Raw genomic sequence first — 20,768 nt, forward strand, 5'->3', positions numbered from 1 at the left:
TATTGTATGCAGGTGTGGCAAAGAAATATTTTGGGATAGTATGTAGTATTCAGAAGGCTGAATCCTACCTTTATGGCAGAAAGCTCACAGAAATACAGATCATAATTCCTTAAATTAGTTACACAGACTAAGTGGACAAAATGGCAAGCTTCTTAGATGCAGATTTAGATTATAGTCTTACCATATGATAATCTAGCAGTGGTGTGGTGTCAATAATGCAAATACAGATGGTTTGTCAAGATAGGTGGCTGGGTAGCATAACACCAAATGTTGTCCAAATGCTGTCCTCCCCCCCATGTTTTTGTCAAGAAAGTCTGTACGAAATCTACAAGGGTAGGAATGTAGAGAAGTTGTAGTGTGTTAAAAAAAATGTGATTTTAGTAATTGTTTTTAGAGAAGTGTGACAGATTGAGTGAAGTTGGAAATTGCCTCTCAGTAATATACAGAAAGGTTTATTATGCTGATATAAATGTAATTGTTTGTAAGTATTGCAGGATGGAAAATGTGAACTGTGCAGAATACGCATTTGCTTTCAGCAGTAATGCAGTATTGCTGTGAAAGAGTGAAACTGGCTTCTCAAATGTGCACACCATTGCAGTGCTTAAAGCTTAATGATTGGTGAAATGTTACTCCAAGTCAGAAGAATACATTATCTCATTTGGAATCCCCCAAGGTATATGGCTGTGAAAACAGAAAAATTGTCATTCAGATTAAATAAAAGCAGGAAATTCTGCCTAGGACTGTTAAGGGGAGACAGAGAGAGAGAGAGAGAGAGAGAGATTCCAGCTATTAACAACCCAATTTCTCCCTTGCTTTTGAATTGGCCTCAAGAAAATTGTATTTGTGAAACAGAGCTCAAACTAGAATTCATTTGCTTTTGTAAGCTTGTACTGGATAGTACCGGTGTCAATCTGAGGTGGGTGAAATCCTGAGAAGACGCTGAGTGTAAACTTTGACTTATCTCTATTCACCATAACGTTTATTTGGGTGTGGCAGGTATTGCCCGTTAGCTGAGGCAGCAGTGCAAATTTGCCATACACTCTTAAGGCCAGTTGTCCATTGCTTATTGTTTGTTTTGGAAACATGGATTATGAGGCCATTGCCCACGACTGCAACATATCAATTGGTGGCAGCAGATGGTATTACATGCCCATTGTTCAGACTGTGTACAGTGCTGGTTAGGACATATTCTGAGACTTGTTTTCTTTGAATCCAGCCTCCATTTAGGTTTTAAATTGTACTGGCCATCCGTATTAGTTGCAAGCCCAGAAATAAGAAATTCTCATTTAAAAAAGTCACATTTATCTCTGTTATCACAAAGTCTATGGTGATCAGCCAATCACCAGAATGTCATTGGGATGCCATTGCATATCTGAGCTTCTTTACAGTACTTAATTTCAACCAAAGGGCAGGAGTAGATACCATTCCAAAAGAAATGATGTTGCACTGAAGCAGTGTTTACGTATGTTAATGGTCAGCTCTTCCAGCTCCATCTGAAGATATACTTGTGACAGATTTATGTTTGTAAAACATCACCCCCACACTTAGGGATACAAATGTGACTTGTTTTATTAATAATGGATACATGATCATTTGTAACACTTGATTAATAGTATTCAGTTCTCCCCAAATTTGAATATTTCCTGAACTGTCTTTCTTTAACATTTGAACTACGGGAATAGTGCATTTAGTCCATTCCTCATTACACAAAGTCCCAGTATTTTCCAGCTTCTGACAGTATTTAATTTTTTTAAGTCTGAATAAATATGGCTCTGAATGGACTTTGTGGAACTTTTTGCTCAGTCATGGTAGTCATGCCTTTCAATATATCTGTTTCTTTGGAAGAAAAAATGTTTTGTTTCTGCAAACAAGTGTGACAGCTTTTGTGCCGTAGCTTTATCTTCTCCCTTTTTTGATGGTACATTCGCTGTCTTAACAGAAAACCAGTTCAAGTCAATTGTCTGAGTCCTAAATCTGCCAAACGGTGGCCCACATGTGTATTTCTGACACCTGTTTCTCGCTAAGTGTCATTGATATCTCATTCTTTCTTATCTTCAAGGGGCTACTTTCTCACTAGCACATATTTTAATAGCAGTTCTGACTTTTTTCATTAATATGTTTAAAAACATTCCTCTTTAGTTCAGTACAGAATTAACAGTCAGCACTACCCCGTGCATCCAGTTCCATTTTTGTCTTCATCTGTGCCACCACTTGGGTGGCCCATATGATTTTGCAATCATCAATCATATTTTGTCATTCATTTCCCACTTTATTGGCATTGTTTTCACTGTCTGTATGATCTAATTTATGCATGTTAGATACATTCCATATATATTTTGCATTTTGTTTTTACAACATGTACTCTTCTTTTTGCCACAATTTCTCTTGCTCACTCATTATGCATGACCTTTCTTTTGTCATCTCTAACATTTTTAGCTTGAATGAGTAGTAGTTGTCATTGTATGATATTTTACCACACCAAAGCATGCTTACGTCTGTCTACTGGCTAACTTTTTAATTGTGTACTCATCCATGCCTTTCATTTGCATCTCTTGAAGTTGCTTCCATGGACACTGTGCTGTTCTATACCTTATGATAACCTTTGCTGTTTACTGTTGTCATACATGCCTCACAAAATTCTGTTCCTAAATGCTTTAGTAAGTGTTCTTGAAAACTCACAACATTCTGCTACTTTGCTCGATTCTGCCATCTAGCAGATATTTTGTCTTGTATCTTTTGTTTGGTCCTGTGAAATATATGTCATTGTGTAACGACTAACAGCTTGGTTTTACTGTAGATCTGCAATCTGTTTGAACACTTTTAATTTGAACTTCCCTGGCGGCAATAAACTGCACAACAGTCCATGTGTTTTGACTGTAATCACAATTAAGCTGAACAGCACACAGAAACTGAGAAAGCATACTTTTTAGCATTTCTTGATTTTTTTTCAGCAATACTGTTACTGCAATTTCAGTTTACCATCAGGGTTTATATACTATCCCTGATGATATCAGACTGGCAGATAATTTATCATTTAAAATAAATTTCTGAGAAACAAGCTACAAAAAAAATATCAGTGCCCATGCTTTGCAAAAACTTGACCTATACTACTTGCTTACCTTATGACTGTTTTGTCATGGTTGTTATGCACTCTTTGTCCTTTAATTTTAACTGTACAAGTTCAAGAACGCTACTTTGTCTCTTAAACAAAGTGCATTTTGTAAATAATACAACATGCTGTCAAACCTTGAAGTTAACTTGATTCTACCTAAACTGCATGTCATGCAATGTCACTGCCAAGATCTGTTCTGTTTACGTATGTGAATTAACTGCTTCTATATGTCCTCATTAATGTATTTGTATTCCTTTGTTTGGCCTGTGTCATGGCTGAAAAGGGTATTCAGACCAGCCCACCTACCCAATTTAATAAATGGTAAATAAGTAACTAAATGAATACCCTTACCAGTAAGAACATTTGCAGGATTCCAAGCAGAAATACGAGACATTTGTGACTGACACTAAAGTGCAGTTACAAATGAGTAATTTAATGTGTGTAAAATGAGAGAGATAGTGGTACCTCAGAGTGTTCCCCTTACTCCTAGGAACATTGATTTTAAAATCAGTTTATATAAGTAGAAGGGATGTGTGTGTGTGTGTGGGGGGGGGGGTACTTTTTAACTGTTGCAGCAATTTTTGTTGTACAATATTGTTAGAGATCACAATATATTACACTTTAGTGAACACACTTTTTTGTGTTGTTCTGTACTGGATCACACTTCTGTCTTGGAGGCACACTTAACAGCAGCCTATCTTTTCATTGACTTGGAGTAACAGTACTGAGATTGTCTACTCTCTGTGTCTAGAAGGAATCTCAGTGTGTATTGTGCAATAATTTCCTTTGACTTTTGTTAAGGGCCATCTTTTTCACAGCATATTTAGGCATGTTTAAATGTTTGTCTTGAAAGAACAATTCATTGCTTTTCTTCATATTCAGAATGGAAGTTCCATGCCACTTTTTCTAGTTGAGGTATGAAGTTGATCATTTGTCACTGATTGTTTAAGTTGGCAATATTTATTTAGTATTATAATTTTTTTTCTTCGCCTTATAGCTAGAATTAATCCATTTGCTTATTTTTTGTTTGCTTTACTTAAAGGTAGATGGACTGAACTTCAGCAAGCCAAATGCCAATTAATTGTTAATTAATTAATTAATTGATTGATTGATTGATTGATTGATTAATTAATTAATTAATTAATTAATTAATTAATTCATTCATTCATTCATTAATTCATTCATTCATTCATTCATTCATTCATTTATTATTAAGAAAGCGAGTATTCAAAAATTAATTCTGAGCAGATATTTGGACTGGACAACTGCAGGACATGTTTCAGCCATGACCTAGAATCAGTAAATAAAAAGAAATGTGTACTAGGAAGAACAATTAGTGAATCTACAAGAACGTGTAAAATACAAGTTAAGGCAGGCTCAGCATTAATTCAGTAAAAAAAGTACAATACTTACCAACAAAGAGACAAATTTAAAAAGAGAAACTATGTAGGTACCTACAATGTAACTAAACTCCAAACTTATATTGTACAGAACATTAGCCTAGAAACATAGTACCCATTGTGAACTTTGAACATGTATGCATTTATTAGGAGAATTTTATGTGTAAGGTGGACTTACAACTAAATTAAAAGGTTAAGTGTTGGTAAGGGTCAACATTTGGACTGAGGAGCAGATGGAAAATAGGAAACTTCTGTAACCAGTAAAGATTAAGAGAGCTGAGAAACACAGAGCTAAAATAGCAGCAAGAAGAGTATGTCATACCAAGTATGAAAAGAAGGCAGGAAGAAGAGGGGGGAAGTTAGGTGATCCCACATTGATCATTGTAGCAGGGGAGCAGCGGTTAGTAGCATTTTAATAATTTTCTATAGAATGAGATGGTAGGGAGATAAAACATGCAGAAAGGGGTATTGTTCCACGTATAAGAGATAGTCAATGAAATGGGGCTATGCTGCCCGCTCTAAGCAAGAAATTGGGGATAGTAAGTGTTAAGACTGTCTGAAGTAGATGAACTGGGTCTTGAAGGACAGAGAACAGAATTAGTGGATTTTAGCGATGGACAAGACTAGAGTGAAAGTGCTCCAGTGTGTGATTGACAGATGTTTTGCCTGTGCTAGGACCTGATATTGAAAGCAGCAGTGCTTACATACATACATATAAATGTTTCAAGCATGGACATTAATACCCTTCTAGCTTGCCAATATACCAAAACACTTGTTCCCATAATAAATGTCCAGGCTGTTCTTAAAAATATGTAAACTAGTACTTGCTTTAATGTAATTTGGTAGTATGTTCCAAGCTTCAGCTACTCTGTCTGAAAACCAATTAGTGCACTTCTCATTCCTGTAGAATCTTTTACACAGGTTATCTGATGGTTCTCTAGTACTTTTTGATAACCCCAAACATTCCCAGAGGTAGTTGTCCCTAAATGCCCTATATACCTGAATAAGATCTCCTCTTAAATATCTGTAAGAGACACTGTACAAGTTCATATATTTTAGTCTTTCATAATAACTTAAATGTTCACATCCATGGATACCCTTGGTATATTTTTGCTGTACTCTTTCCAGTTTACTCATGCTTGTTTTCCTATAGGGTTTCCATATTGTTATTCCATACTCAAGTTTGGGTCTAATGTAACTAACAAACAATGACTTCATTATGTTTGATTTCCTAGACTTTATAAATCTTTTTATACAACCTATAGTTCTATAACTATAATTAGCCAATTGGTTGATATGATTAGAAAAACTCTTAGCTGAATCTACCCATATACCCAGGTCCTTAAATGAGTCTACAGTTTCAATCACTGTGTGCTGTGTTAAATATTCACCTTTCAGTGTATGTCTCCCAAATCTTATATGCTTAGTTTTTGATGTATTTATCAACATATTATTCTCCTGTGCCCAAATGGTCAATTTAGTCAAACTACTTCGCAGACATGCCTTAACTGTAACACAATTATTATTAATTAATATTATGTATTACATGACATATCATTAAATATTACTGGCAAATTAAACTGCACACAGTTTAGAATACAAGTGCCTTCACATTAGAGATTAATGCACTGTGAATACTGCACCATGGCTAGATGAAGTGTGAAAGAGTCATTTTTTTATAATTAGTTATAATTAATCATGTTTCATTGAAGACTGCCTATTGAATACAGTGACATCTCATAACTGTCAATAATGGTGTTTCTCCTTACCCTTAAGGTTCACTGGTCTTGGAATTAGTACATATAGAAATGTATGGGTGTTGAGGTGCAGAGTAGATTATTGTTTATTTAGCTAAAGCTGACTTGCAATATCAACTATATATATTTTTGATTATATCCATTGTAGCCATATATAGATCATTGTTTATACATCATATATTAATGTATAGGTTCATAGGTAGGTATTAGGCTATCTGCCCGAAGGCATTTATAAGCCCAGCCGGAATGTGTTGGCTTTCGCTGCCCCCTTAGATTAGTTCCCTGTGCCTCTGTCCAGCAGAGCCATTGACATGATCCCTGGGGTAAACTTTCTGTTTCCCATCCACTCATCAAAGTTTCTCTTGAAGAGGGTTAGTGAGGAGCTCTGCCTAATGTAGATTGGAATCTTGTTCCAGAGCATGGGAAGTCTCTGGGACAGGAATCTATCCCTCCAGCACATCCTATTTATTGTTGTGGTGAGGTTTAGATCCCTGGAGCGTGTGGCTCGAGGGGATATGGTTTTCTTTAGGTGGAACATGTCCATCAATTGTGGGTTGGACATGGCCTTGTACGTCAGGCAGAGATCACCTCTGAGTAGGCGGTATGCAACCGAGTACAGCTGGAGTTTCTTCAGTCAAGCTGCATAGGGCATCTGCTTGAGGCCAGTGATCCTTTTGGTGAGGTACTTCTGTGGTCTTTCCAGTTGTTGAATGTCTTGCAAGGTACATCCCAAATGGGGCGTTGTACTCTATGATGGTTCTGATGAGTGATGCGTAGAGAGGCCCAATGACCTCTTTTGATCTGGATGCAACCCCTTGTGATTAGGTTGTCCACATATAAGGATTTTCTAACCACATTGGCAATGTGATTATCAGAGGAGAGGTTACTATCTACTTGGGTCCCCAGATCCCTTATTACGTATTCCATATTTAGGGGGCTACCACCTATGTGGTAGTTTGTGGGTACTTTGTTTTTTCCAAAGGGGATGACTATGCACTTTTTGGCATTTAGCTTGAGGCCTTGGTTTTGACACCAGGTATCTGTCTCAGTGAGACCCTTTTGGAGGATGTTTGTGTCAGCCGGAGAGTCAATTATAGCCCCTAGTTTGCAGTCGTCTGCAAACTTGGTCAGCCATAGTCCTCCTATGCTTGCCTGTACCTCTGAGATGTATATGCCGAACAGGAGGGGTCCTAGCACTGAGCCCTGGGGAACGCCACTTGTAACCGGTTTAGAATCAGACCTAGCTCCTGCAACTCTTACCATGTGGGTTCTGTCCATGAGCCAGTTGGCAACCCATCTTGTGATGTAGGGGTTTATGTTCAGGCTAGTGAGCTTGTCTATAATACCTGAGTGCAGAATGGTGTCGAAGGCCTTTGCGAGGTCTAGGTAGACTGTGTGGACCACCTTTCCCTCGTCTATAGCCTTGGTAACTGTCTCAAAGAAGTCCACCAGGTTTAGGAGGCATGATCTGCCCTTAACAAAACCGAACTGGGTAGGGTCCAGTGTTTGGAGGTTTCCTATGTCTCTGTTAATGAGATCCATGATGATGCGCTCCATAGCTTTGCAGACCAAGCTAGTCAAGCTTATAGGGCAATAGTTCCTGAGGTCTGTTGTGGCTCCACCTTTGTGGAGTGGAATAATCGTTGCTGTGCACCACTCTGTGGGCATGTAGCCTGTGGAGTGGCTGAATTAAACAGTGTGTTTAGGTGAGGGATTAGTTCATCTATGAGCTCGTGTAGGTCGCAGTCTGGGACACCGTCCAGTCCCATTGATGCTGTGTTTTTGGCTTTGGAGAGGGCTGTTTTAACCTGAGTGTCTGTGATTTCAGGGGCACTACATTCTTCTGGTACAGTTATGGGCCCTTTTGGGGGTGAGAGGGGGCTGAAGTTTGCACTGAACCTGTCTGCCAGGATGTTGGCTATATTGGTCAGTTCAGTGTATTTTGTGCCATTCTGTACAAACTCTGAGCAGATCTGAGACTTGCCACTTAGATTCTTGACATAGCTAAAGAATGCCTTGTGGTTATCTTTGGAGTCCATGGCAATCTTTCTTTCAAAGATAGCCTTGGATGATTTTATGAGGGAACGTAGTTTCTTGCTGATACTGATCAGGGATGTCTTCTCTTCTTGGGATTTTACTCTTTTCTGTACTAGTTTCCTCCTTCTATTGTATAGCTTGTTTATGTCAGGGGTCCACCAGACTGGTTTCCTTTTCTTGGAGGAGTGAGTCTTGGTTTTGTTTGGGATAGCATGATCCATGCATTCTTGTAGTTGCCCATAGAGTGCATTAGTAAAGGATTTTGCAGCTTGGACAGCATTATCCTTTAGCATGGGGGCTTTGAAACTTCCCACCTCGGTCTTAAGTAACGTGAAGTTTGCTTTTGAAAAGTTTTTCACAGTGGTTTCTTTGACCAGCGGTGGTGGTGGCATGTGGATATCCAGAGTGATTAGTTTATGGTCAGATCTAACCAGCGAGGGGTTGACCTCCAGTGTGGAACACTGGTCACTCATGTTGGTGATGACCAGGTCCAATATGTTGTCACCTCTGGTGGGGGTGTTGACTAGTTGATCCAGTGTGTTTGAATTTATAAATTCTAGGAAATGTTGGGTAAGGGAGTTTGTACTTGAGTAGTTCTCCCAGTTAATGTTTGGGTAATTGAAATCACCCAATATCAGGGTGTTTGGTAGGACCTTTATGTTTCCAGGAATGCGGAGTGGGGTTCCTGGGACATGGTGGGTGATCTGTAGCAAGCTATAATTTGAATAGCAGTTTTGCCCGTTGTTAGTTGCACGTGGATGATCTTTGAAGCATCGTGCTGTGCCACTAACCTGGAGGTGTGGGTATCCGTGATGAATATGGATACTCCCCCGCCTTTTGTATTTCGGTCCGGATTTTGTAGCCGAAATGTATGGTATGAGTTGTAGCCTGGTACTGCTGGGGTGCTCTCTGGAGCCTTAAACCAAGTTTCTGTTACTGCACATATATCGATTTTCTCTACACTGAGGAGTGCCTCGAGTGCGTGAATTTTGAGGTTTATACTTCTGGCATTGACTAGCATTGCCCTCAGTTTTTTGTTACTTGTGCTATTTTCAGCGGTGGGTTTGTCTTTTGAGCCTTGCCTAAAAAAGGCACTATGGGGGTGGCAAGAGCCTTGACCAGTATTCGAAAGCCTAAGGGTGACAGGTGCAAGCCGTCTCTAGCGAAACAGTGTAGCTTGTCGAGCATGTCACCCCGGGCTGACAGACACTGGATCCCCTTTGAATGACAGCAGAAGCTTAGCCAATTGTTGAAATTGATAATTTTTTTTCTATACCATGGTATCATTCTTGGTGAGGGCAGGATGCTACTCAGGGTCAGGGTCATACCGGCCTGGGCTATGTGATAAGAGAGCTCCTGCATGTCTCTTTTCATGTAGTCCAGGGAGGTATGGCTCAGGTCATTCACACCAACACAGACAATGACAGAGCCATATTTGTACTTGTTCTGGAGTGACCTGAGTGCTTGTGTTATGTGGCGGATTCTGGCACCTGACAGGCAGCTAACAGTAGCCTTCTCCTTGTTCACCCTAGTGAGTGGGACGTCAGTGTGCCTGACTATAGAGTCACCTATTACTAGTATGTTGGGTATGTTATTTTGCTTTAAGGGCTGTGATTCTGTGGCACACTGATTTCGTGAAGTATGTGTTTCATGGTTTGTGTTGGGGGTGGAGGTTGCTTGGATGTCTGCTTTGGAGGTCTCTGTTGCTTTTGCAGATTTTTATTTAGAGCCACCAAGTATGTTTTCGTGTATTTATGTGTGTTTTTTGCCAGTGCTGGTTTCATAGGTCTATGTGAGACTGGTGGTGTGATGCAAGTAATACCCTTCTCCTCTTGACTGCCTGGTCCAGTCTTGGGTTGAGAGAGCTTAGCCTCCAGTGTGGCTGTATAATTGCATCTCTTGCATGTATTAGTGTTTCGTGGAAGGAGGAGAGGGTTGTCTGTGTACATGAGGCAATAGTAACATTGCCTCAAAATGCCCAGATTCACCAGTTGGACCAGAGAGTACACCTGAAACTGCCCTTTGGACATGCCTGGATAGGTACAGTGAACTGTTTTACTGATTTACTGGTAAGGGTGAGTAGAGAGCCTTGTCCTTCTCTACAGTATAGGGGGGGGTCTATTGTTAAGGTTTATAAGTGCTTGCTATGAGTTTTTAGCAAGTGCCGGGATGAGAGTGAATGGTTTGAGTGTTTAAGTTGAAAATTTGTAGTTATACCCTAGCTAACCGATGCTGCCCAGCAAGCAAAACCACGCAAATGCAGGTTTTATAGCAGGGAAATGAAAGAGATAGAAATTACCCCAAAATGGCCAATTAACTACTAATTTCTAGGCTGAAACCACTCCTCCAGGGACAGATAGGCTGCTCAAAGCTACCTCTCTGACAGTGAACAGAGAAACTTCCTTCTATCCAAGTAAGGTATTGGCAAACACAGAAACTTGTAACACAGCCCTGAATTCAGCACTAACCTGAAAACTGCACTATACTAGCTTAGAAAGGTGGGAAAACAAGTATTTTCTTTCATTTTTTTGTTTTTTTTTTCAGAAAATAAAGCAGATACAATAAAAAAACACTTTAAATGCACAGAAATGGCTATCACACTTGAGTGTGTAGCCTACAACAGTTAAACAGGTAATTTAAACACAAAAATGACTTTGTTAAAGTGCAGACAGTAAAATAAGTACAATATGTAGCTATAACAAGCTTTTTAAATCACAGAAACTCTAGAAAATCAGCGTTTTAGGTGAAATACAGGTAAATACATGATAAACCGAGAAATGGAAGTTGCCATCAGTGAGGATAGCATCTCTACAGCTATGTATATTATGCTGAATAATCCCATTAGAAAGAGCACAGAAGGAGGAATGTAGGTAAGTGTTAGGGGTTACAGTTTATAAGTATTAACAGTGTTTGGATTACTGGATGAATCAGAATGATAACATTAGTATGCAGTTCCATTTTCGATCGGATTACAATATATGGGAATTACTGTTTGAGTGAGTTAGGGCTATAACTTTATTCTTAAGTTATGTAGCAGTTAGCTAGATAGTTTGAATAAATTTGTTTTAATCCTTGTTTACATGTTGTTAGTTAATGTTAATTTGTGACTATGACAGGCAAGAGTTACACAGTTTAGATCCAGAGATGTAAAAGGACATGAATGCCAACTGTATAAAGCCTCTGTCTCAGTATTCAGTCTCCTACAGGCTGCAAAGAGGGAATCGTTGCCTAGCTTATAGTTACAGGGCTTCCTCAGACCCAGTCCTGATGTACATGCACAAAATAAGCGGCACCAGAAGCACTAGATCTAGGGCTCTGAACTTCACTTGTAACATAAACAGAAGGTGCTGGAGAGGCAGATATGTGTCCCAAAGGATCCCTGCACTACGGAATGGGCTCCCCATCCATGTAAAACAGAGTTCACCCCAACCCTATTCAAACAAAAACCCTGACAACTGGATGTGAAATTATAAATTTACTCCTTGTTTGGTCCCTGTGTCCCTTATGGACAGAGGCAATCAATAAGAGAAATATACTAAGTAGGCTTATAAGGGCCTGAGTGGTCGTTACCCTAGTAACAACCTATTAACCTTGGATATGAGGCTGAGAATTAACAGATGATAGCTGTAAAGGTGGCCATTGTCAAATTCCTCGAACATGAAGTACTCATGAATTCTAGCCACCTCTGAGCCATTTTAATCATCCTCCTATTTCTATTGTCGGAATTTTGGAGGTCAGTATTGCACATGTGTGGGTTTTGCTGCTATTCTGTGTGCATTTTCCACAGCAGGAATACTGTTAATCCCACAGAAATAACGCATGGAGCCAGATAATACTTTATATTATTACTTCAACCACCAGTTTCCAGTGGAACTGTTTACACTGAGACTACCACAGCTAGGGAGACTGATACTTTCTTTGAAATGGTTATGTATGTTAGGAAGCCAAGAGACATTACTATAGTATGCAAGCTCTCTCTCTCTCTCTCTGTCCCTCTCTTTTTCTCACACACACACAGACACACACACACACACACACACACACACACACACACACACACACACACACACACACACACACACACACAAACTTGTCTTTTGTCTTTCTAGTCAATACTTAAGTAAGGAATGCATTTCACATTTTGGCTGCATCAAAGCAAGATTTATTAATACATTCTGCTTTTATCAGTCATAACAAACTGAAGTTAAAGTATTAAGAAGGTATATATGAGTGCAAATGACAGTGCAGGCGTTAATTTATAGTAGTCTTTTTAGGGAATTATGTAAATGTTTCTACTGGGTAAAGTGTGGAAAAATTAGAAAGCTGTGACACCATTCATTTTATATCGTTTTGTTGTTATCAGATTGCTTGAACTTTCTCTTTTGAAGTTTTACTGTAATATCACATCAGTGCTGGCTTCTGAAATGTTAGGCAAGTTGTGGTTCTGAACTCTTAAAATGTTGTAGTGGTTATAAATACTTTTATTTAATGAGCTGTTATATGTAATTGTCATTCATTCTCTTTTTTTTAGGGTTGTTTTACAGCGGATACAGGATCATCTTCTTTTTCCATTTCTTCCTCTTCTCTGCATCTTGTCACACCAACCGCCCATCCTCTCTCTCTCTCACCGTCCATAAACCTTATCTTAGGCCTTCCTCTATTCCTCTTACCTGGCGTCAATGCCACTGTCTCCAACCCATATATTCTCCCTCCCTAAATAGCCTTAAAAAGGAGATGTTCTCTGGCTGTGAACCATTAAGTACTGAGGAGGATTCTGGTGCAGGTGAAGTCTAGCTAAGTGTTGACTGAAACTAAAAATCTGGTCACTTTCATTTTTTGTTGAATAAACTGGTTTCTACAGAGGCTGAGATGCATATTTAAAACTACATAGCAAATGAGTAACAGGGATTTGGAGCAGATAGACTCCAGTTATATTTCTGGTACTTATGTGAACAAATAAGGACCCATGTACTTCTGAGTATTTTTAGGAATATTTTGAGTGAAAGGAGCATTGGGATGACTGTGGCAAATGATCCCATGATATTGGCAGGTAATAAATTATTTGTCTCTCGTATATTAATAATGATTCAGTAATAATTTTCTCCATAATTAATACCTATTTAATTATTTTTATAATCTAGTAACAGAATTAATTGTAAATACAGTACATTGTATTTTACTAATGTAGTCCCAAAATAAATGTAATCCTGTTCCCAGAAATTCAGAAAGGTACTTTTTATTTTTTCACTGTGTCACTGCTTTTTTTGAAGTCTCATTTTTACTTCTTTTCTTTCTTTTTAACAGTCAACGACTCAGAAAACAATGGACTCAAACCCAGAATGTTTCTCATATCAACAAACGCACTATCTTTTAATACGTACATTACTGATTATGAAGAAGATAATAGCACTGCTGAAATGGGATCAGGATTTAATATTTTTGCTAGTCCTAGGCGTCGTGGTAAAATTTTGGGAAACCACACTGAACATGATCTTGAGACATACCTTACTTCTCCATGGATGATCATCTTTATACCATCTGTGTATTCATTCGTAGTTTCCATGACTTTACCTCTGAACTGTCTAGCAGTTATAGTGATTCTGTATAAAATTAAGCTGAAGACACCAACTGTCATATACATGTTGAACCTGGCTATTGCTGATGTGCTGTTTGCCATCTTGCTTACATTTAAAATTTGCTACCATTTTTCTGGAAATGACTGGCACTTTGGTCCTGGACTGTGTCGAATTGTGACAGCTGCATTTTACTGCAACATGTACTGCTCAGTTCTGCTAATAACCTGCATAAGTGTGGACAGATTCTTAGCCGTGGTATATCCTGTGAGGTCTCGTTCATGGCGCAGTACCAAGCATGCTACCTTAGTTTGCATCTCCACTTGGATTGTTGCTGCTGCTGGTACCACTCCACTGGTTTTGAAAGAGCAAACACTTAAAGTGCCTGGGCTAAACATCACGACTTGCCATGACGTGTCGCACGAATTCGAAATGCAAAACTTTTATATGTATTATTATCCGTTATTCAGTTTATTTTTTTTTTGTATACCATTTCTAATTACTGTATTCTGTTATAGTGTCACTATTCATCGACTTAGTGATGTAAGTGTATCAGTGAGTTCTAAAAAGACCCGTGCCATCTTTTTAACTGCTGCGGTTTTGTTTGTTTTCGTTGTCTGCTTTGCACCAACTAATATTCTTTTATCAGTTCATTATTTGCGGTTTTCTAGGGAACACAACAGTAGTACGTATTTTGCATATCTTTTGTCAGTCTGCATTGGTAGCCTCAATTGCTGCATTGATCCAATAATTTATTACTATGGTTCCAGCCAGTGGAAGGAATCCTTATATAATTTGGTGTGCTGTGTGGATACTCAAACTGCTGACAGTAGCACTAGCCTATCTGGTACTGCGACTGCTAAAACAAGTAACACCTCATGTCACCTTAATAGTAGCATCTACAGGAAGTTGTTAACTTGAAGTATCCATGTCTGCTTGAAAAAAGATGTAGTTGCGTACTTAGTATGTACACTTTCAGTGCTGCACTTAGTACACTTGTTCAAAATCTAACCTTTAATGAATTTCTGTAATCTTTTACATGTATTTTACAAAAGCATTTAAACACTTTTGATTGCGTGTTTTAAAGATGTATGTAGACAGGTAAGGTATATGAAAGCAAAATACTTATATTTTCATGCATTTTATAGGTTTTGGGGAAGGATTTATGAATTCATATCCATTAAAGTGTGTAGAAAAGATATATGGGAATACATAACATAGCTGGTATGTAAAAAGTAAATTTGTAAGAAGTGCAATACTGCATGTGTTAATTATAAGAGGCATAGCTGATAAATACTGACAGCTGCATGTGTGCAAAATTATTTTTTATTATCCTCTAATACCTGGTAACGTTCTAAATTCAGAAGCGATATTTGATTATGTGAACATTAAGACTGTACAAAACTGAGAGTTCATCTACATACATAGATATTTAAGCTGATAAAAGACGGTTCAATTTGTTACTTTTTAACGGACCTTGAGCTGCTTTGGGACTGTTCCATTTCCGGTCCTGCAGAGTGCTCCTTTGAAGAAACCATTTGGGAGGACAGAGTTAAATGTGAGAACACTGTATGGTATGTTTTAAAGACTTAAATGATAAAATACTACACAGTTAATCAGAGATTGATCTTATGATTAATGTACACTGGTATTCTAACACTTATTTTCCATGTGAGTTACTCATATGTAATGCATACTTACCAAACAGCATTACACTGGAGTAACTCTCTCGCAGTATGAGTCTTCAGTAATTTAGCCGATAATGATTCAGAGCTGTATAGAACATACAGAAGAGTCTTGCTAAAATCTGCCAAAAAAGCCTATGAATGTAGTTGCCCTGCATCTTTGCTAAGAAACATTAAAGCATATTTAGAACAATATGGCTAGATTTTTAATTTATTTAGCCTAAAACATAGATGCCCTCTTCTTTTGTTAAATTATGTATACATGAATTAATGTAGTTTTGCAGAATGTTAAGTACTTTGGTGAGTTGCTGGAGCTGTCAGATACTGCAGACCATTTTGGCTTAAAATACTACAACTCATGTTTTATATTAGTAAGAGAATAGCTTTAGTATAGGTGAATTGGGTGGCTCCGTGTGCAACTAATAACCTCAGCTGCTGTGTTACTAATCTTCATTTGGTGGTAAGACAACACGTACAGTTCTGCAGTGTAGAGTCAGATTTAATATGGAAGCGTCTTCTGAGGCAGATGCTTGGTTTGTGGTGCAGACCTATAGAGGGCCAGTTTTGTGCTCCTTCACTCTTTAATTGTCATTTATTTCAAAGTCTAAGTACAGACAGCAGTACAGGCCAAGAATATATGATCTTTGATAGTGCAAAACACTATATTCTGAACACTGCCATGCTCCTCTTCCCCACAGCTATGACTCTGGTAATGAGTGCTGACTATTCCCTCTGCTGGCACACACAGCTAGTTTAACTGATTTTCATTTCTGGAGAGCTTAGAACAATTTTTGTAGAGTGATACTGAATTTAGCCATTGCTACAAAAGTATTCTGAGTTTTCAGTAAATCATCAGCCAGGTCTTTCTTTCTGTTTTGTCAGCAGTTACTGGTTAAGAGTACTGCTCCCTGCATTCCATAAGCTAAAGCTGTATATGACCTCATTTAAAGATTTTGACACTTGCATGATAGCTTACTATCTTGTTCTTTTAAATTATTAGTTATATGAGACAGTACACAGTCAAAAGCATACATTTCTTTTGCATTGACCTAGTAAACTGCATGGGTAGCTGTGGCTGTCCACAGGGTCACTCTAGGAACGAGATGCAACTTGTAAGAGAGAGAGAGATTTTTTTTTAAAAAGGAGCAGAAGAGGAGTTAAATAATGTATCAGTAGAAGTACTATTTAAACATCAAATGTTGGAAAAATTCAGTGTGTGAGCCCAAAGCACAATAGAAACATCAGATCTAAAATCAAGGCCCTGCCTCGATGGGTCCTCTGACTGGGTTCATTCTCTACACTAGCTACAATTTGTTATTTTTTTTTCATGAAACCTTGAATACTGCAGGTACAGTGATGTCACAAATTAATTAGATTAGAATGAGTAGGTCCCGAGCTCCCCAGTTCTTTTCTGCCATTTGCACAGTTCTCACGTCAGTCATGATGCAAATCATTGAAAAGTTTGTGTGTCCAGTGCTTGGCTTCCTATTGCAAGTTAAAGATCTGCTGTTTTGAAACCAGCAGGGAACAGCGAGACTTATTGTTACACTGTTTTAATCATTTTTGGAAGGAGGCAAGCCATCCTTCATCCCTTGATATGGCCTCTACACCCCAACTATGTGTATTGACTCCAAGGTGACTCTTCATCAGAGTAGGGGAGAATACTTAGAGATACAGACATCACAGATTTAGCTTATGTTCCCCCTCCATCTTGTACTTCTAGCAAGTACAGTCCTCAGAAGTTCAACAGTTCAACAAAGACTGTGATTCCTCATCTTAGTTGCCTGGAGTTGAAGGTGCCTAGAGTAAGATAGCTGAATTGGCATCAAGCCTCCACTGTAGGACTCACTGGCATTTCTCTGAAAAGGATCAGCTGGATGGAATTCAGATACTGCCTAGAGATGTATCTATTAAAGGCAGACCATTCTATATTCCACAAACTGAGTAAATGTCTCATGGTCCAATTCTCTCCACCCCCTCTTCTTTTTAGTACACAGATCTGCAGTTAACAGCCAATCCAGTTTCTCCCAACCAGATTGATGATTCTTGCTTTTCTGCAGTTGCTTCTGAACTATAAAACACCCTCCCATTCTGATAGCTGTTCAAGAAAATGCTAGCAAAACATGTTCGTCAGACTGACAGTGTAACTGCAGAAAGCTGAACTTACCATAACAGCAGATGTTCAAATGATCACTGCTACAGTAGCCTTACCTCTATGGGTTATATCCTGCTAAGGATATAACTGCTAACTAGCTTCCAAAGCATCAGGGCATCTTCCACACACCCAAACTGCCAAGCAGCTCAACCTTAGCTGACTAAAAGACATGTTTGGATATGAAGCCCTTCAGAGGTTTCTTGCCAGCAGAGGGAGAGAGGCTGAGTCCTGAAATGAAAAGGTTAGGAAAAACAAAAAAGAAATATCCACAAAAAAACACACCAAAAACAAGGGGATGGAGGAAGGGAGTGTCTACTGCAGCAGTGATCATTCAAACAACTACTGGTATTCTAAGACTTATTTTCCATGTGAGTTACTCATATGTAATGCATACTTACCAAACAGCATTACACTGGAGTAACTCTCTCGCAGTATGAGTCTTCAGTAATTTAGCCGATAATGATTCAGAGCTGTATAGAACATACAGAAGAGTCTTGCTAAAATCTGCCAAAAAAGCCTATGAATGTAGTTGCCCTGCATCTTTGCTAAGAAACATTAAAGCATATTTAGAACAATATGGCTAGATTTTTAATTTATTTAGCCTAAAACATAGATGCCCTCTTCTTTTGTTAAATTATGTATACATGAATTAATGTAGTTTTGCAGAATGTTAAGTACTTTGGTGAGTTGCTGGAGCTGTCAGATACTGCAGACCATTTTGGCTTAAAATACTACAACTCATGTTTTATATTAGTAAGAGAATAGCTTTAGTATAGGTGAATTGGGTGGCTCCGTGTGCAACTAATAACCTCAGCTGCTGTGTTACTAATCTTCATTTGGTGGTAAGACAACACGTACAGTTCTGCAGTGTAGAGTCAGATTTAATATGGAAGCGTCTTCTGAGGCAGATGCTTGGTTTGTGGTGCAGACCTATAGAGGGCCAGTTTTGTGCTCCTTCATTCTTTAATTGTCATTTATTTCAAAGTCTAAGTACAGACAGCAGTACAGGCCAAGAATATATGATCTTTGATAGTGCAAAACACTATATTCTGAACACTGCCATGCTCCTCTTCCCCACAGCTATGACTCTGGTAATGAGTGCTGACTATTCCCTCTGCTGGCACACACAGCTAGTTTAACTGATTTTCATTTCTGGAGAGCTTAGAACAATTTTTGCAGAGTGATACTGAATTTAGCCATTGCTACAAAAGTATTCTGAGTTTTCAGTAAATCATCAGCCAGGTCTTTCTTTCTGTTTTGTCAGCAGTTACTGGTTAAGAGTACTGCTCCCTGCATTCCATAAGCTAAAGCTGTATATGACCTCATTTAAAGATTTTGACACTTGCATGATAGCGTATTATCTTGTTCTTTTAAATTATTAGTTATATGAGACAGTACACAGTCAAAAGCATACATTTCTTTTGCATTGACCTAGTAAACTGCATGGGTAGCTGTGGCTGTCCACAGGGTCACTCTAGGAACGAGATGCAACTTGTAAGAGAGAGAGAGAGAGATTTTTTTTTAAAAAAGGAGCAGAAGAGGAGTTAAATAATGTATCAGTAGAAGTACTATTTAAACATCAAATGTTGGAAAAATTCAGTGTGTGAGCCCAAAGCACAATAGAAACATCAGATCTAAAATCAAGGCCCTGCCTCGATGGGTCCTCTGACTGGGTTCATTCTCTACACTAGCTACAATTTGTTATTTTTTTTCATGAAACCTTGAATACAGCAGGTACAGTGATGTCACAAATTAATTAGATTAGAATGAGTAGGTCCCGAGCTCCCCAGTTCTTTTCTGCCATTTGCACAGTTCTCACGTCAGTCATGATGCAAATCATTGAAAAGTTTGTGTGTCCAGTGCTTGGCTTCCTATTGCAAGTTAAAGATCTGCTGTTTTGAAACCAGCAGGGAACAGTGAGACTTATTGTTACACTGTTTTAATCATTTTTGGAAGGAGGCAAGCCATCCTTCATCCCTTGATATGGGGTTGTACCTCTACACCCCAACTATGTGTATTGACTCCAAGGTGACTCTTCATCAGAGTAGGGGAGAATACTTAGAGATACAGACATCACAGATTTAGCTTATGTTCCCCCTCCATCTTGTAATTCTAGCAAGTACAGTCCTCAGAAGTTCAACAGTTCAACAAAGACTGTGATTCCTCATCTTAGTTGCCTGGAGTTGAAGGTGCCTAGAGTAAGATAGCTGAATTGGCATCAAGCCTCCACTGTAGGACTCACTGGCATTTCTCTGAAAAGGATCAGCTGGATGGAATTCAGATACTGCCTAGAGATGTATCTATTAAGGGCAGACCATTCTATATTCCACAAACTGAGTAAATATCTCATGGTCCAGTTCTCTCCACCCCCTCTTCTTTTTAGTACACAGATCTGCAGTTAACAGCCAATCCAGTTTCTCCCAACCAGATTGATGATTCTTGCTTTTCTGCAGTTGCTTCTGAACTGTAAAACACCCTCCCATTCTGATAGCTGTTCAAGAAAATGCTAGCAAAACATGTTCGTCAGACTGACAGTGTGACTGCAGAAAGCTGAACTTACCATAACAGCAGATGTTCAAATGATCACTGCTACAGTAGCCTTACCTCTATGGGTTATGTCCTGCTAAGGATATAACTGCTAACTAGCTTCCAAAGCATCAGGGCATCTTCCACACACCCAAACTGCCAAGCAGCTCAACCTTAGCTGACTAAAAGACATGTTTGGATATGAAGCCCTTCAGAGGTTTCTTGCCAGCAGAGGGAGAGAGGCTGAGTCCTGAAATGAAAAGGTTAGGAAAAACAAAAAAGAAATATCCACAAAAAAACACACCAAAAAACAAGGGGATGGAAGAAGGGAGTGTCTACTGCAGCAGTGATCATTCAAACAACTACTGTTATGGTAAGTTCAGTTTACACAACTGTACTATGTTCTTCATGTTGATCACTGATGCAGTCGACTAAGCTATATGGATAGATTACCATAGCTAACTATAACTGGGAGGTGGAAGGAGAAGGGTCCAGGAGACCCTGGAGAATGGTCCTAGCAAAG

At 38.8% G+C, this 20,768-nt stretch overlaps 1 protein-coding gene across 1 annotated transcript in view; it reads left to right on the forward strand.

Moving 5' to 3' along the window:
• F2R (coagulation factor II thrombin receptor) overlaps positions 1-16,332 on the forward strand; it is a 446,991-nt gene extending 430,659 nt beyond the window's left edge. Inside the window, exon 2 of the mRNA XM_044063969.1 lies at positions 13,611-16,332. Within this exon, the coding sequence (XP_043919904.1) occupies positions 13,611-14,800 (1,190 nt within the window). The 3' untranslated portion in view covers positions 14,801-16,332. The remainder of the gene's footprint in view (positions 1-13,610) is intronic.
• Positions 16,333-20,768: the final 4,436 nt, after the last annotated feature.

This window comes from Protopterus annectens, chromosome 2.part2 (genome assembly GCF_019279795.1).
Source record: "Protopterus annectens isolate FY-2018-M chromosome 2.part2, PAN1.0, whole genome shotgun sequence".
NCBI classification, from domain to species: Eukaryota; Metazoa; Chordata; order Ceratodontiformes; family Protopteridae; genus Protopterus; species Protopterus annectens.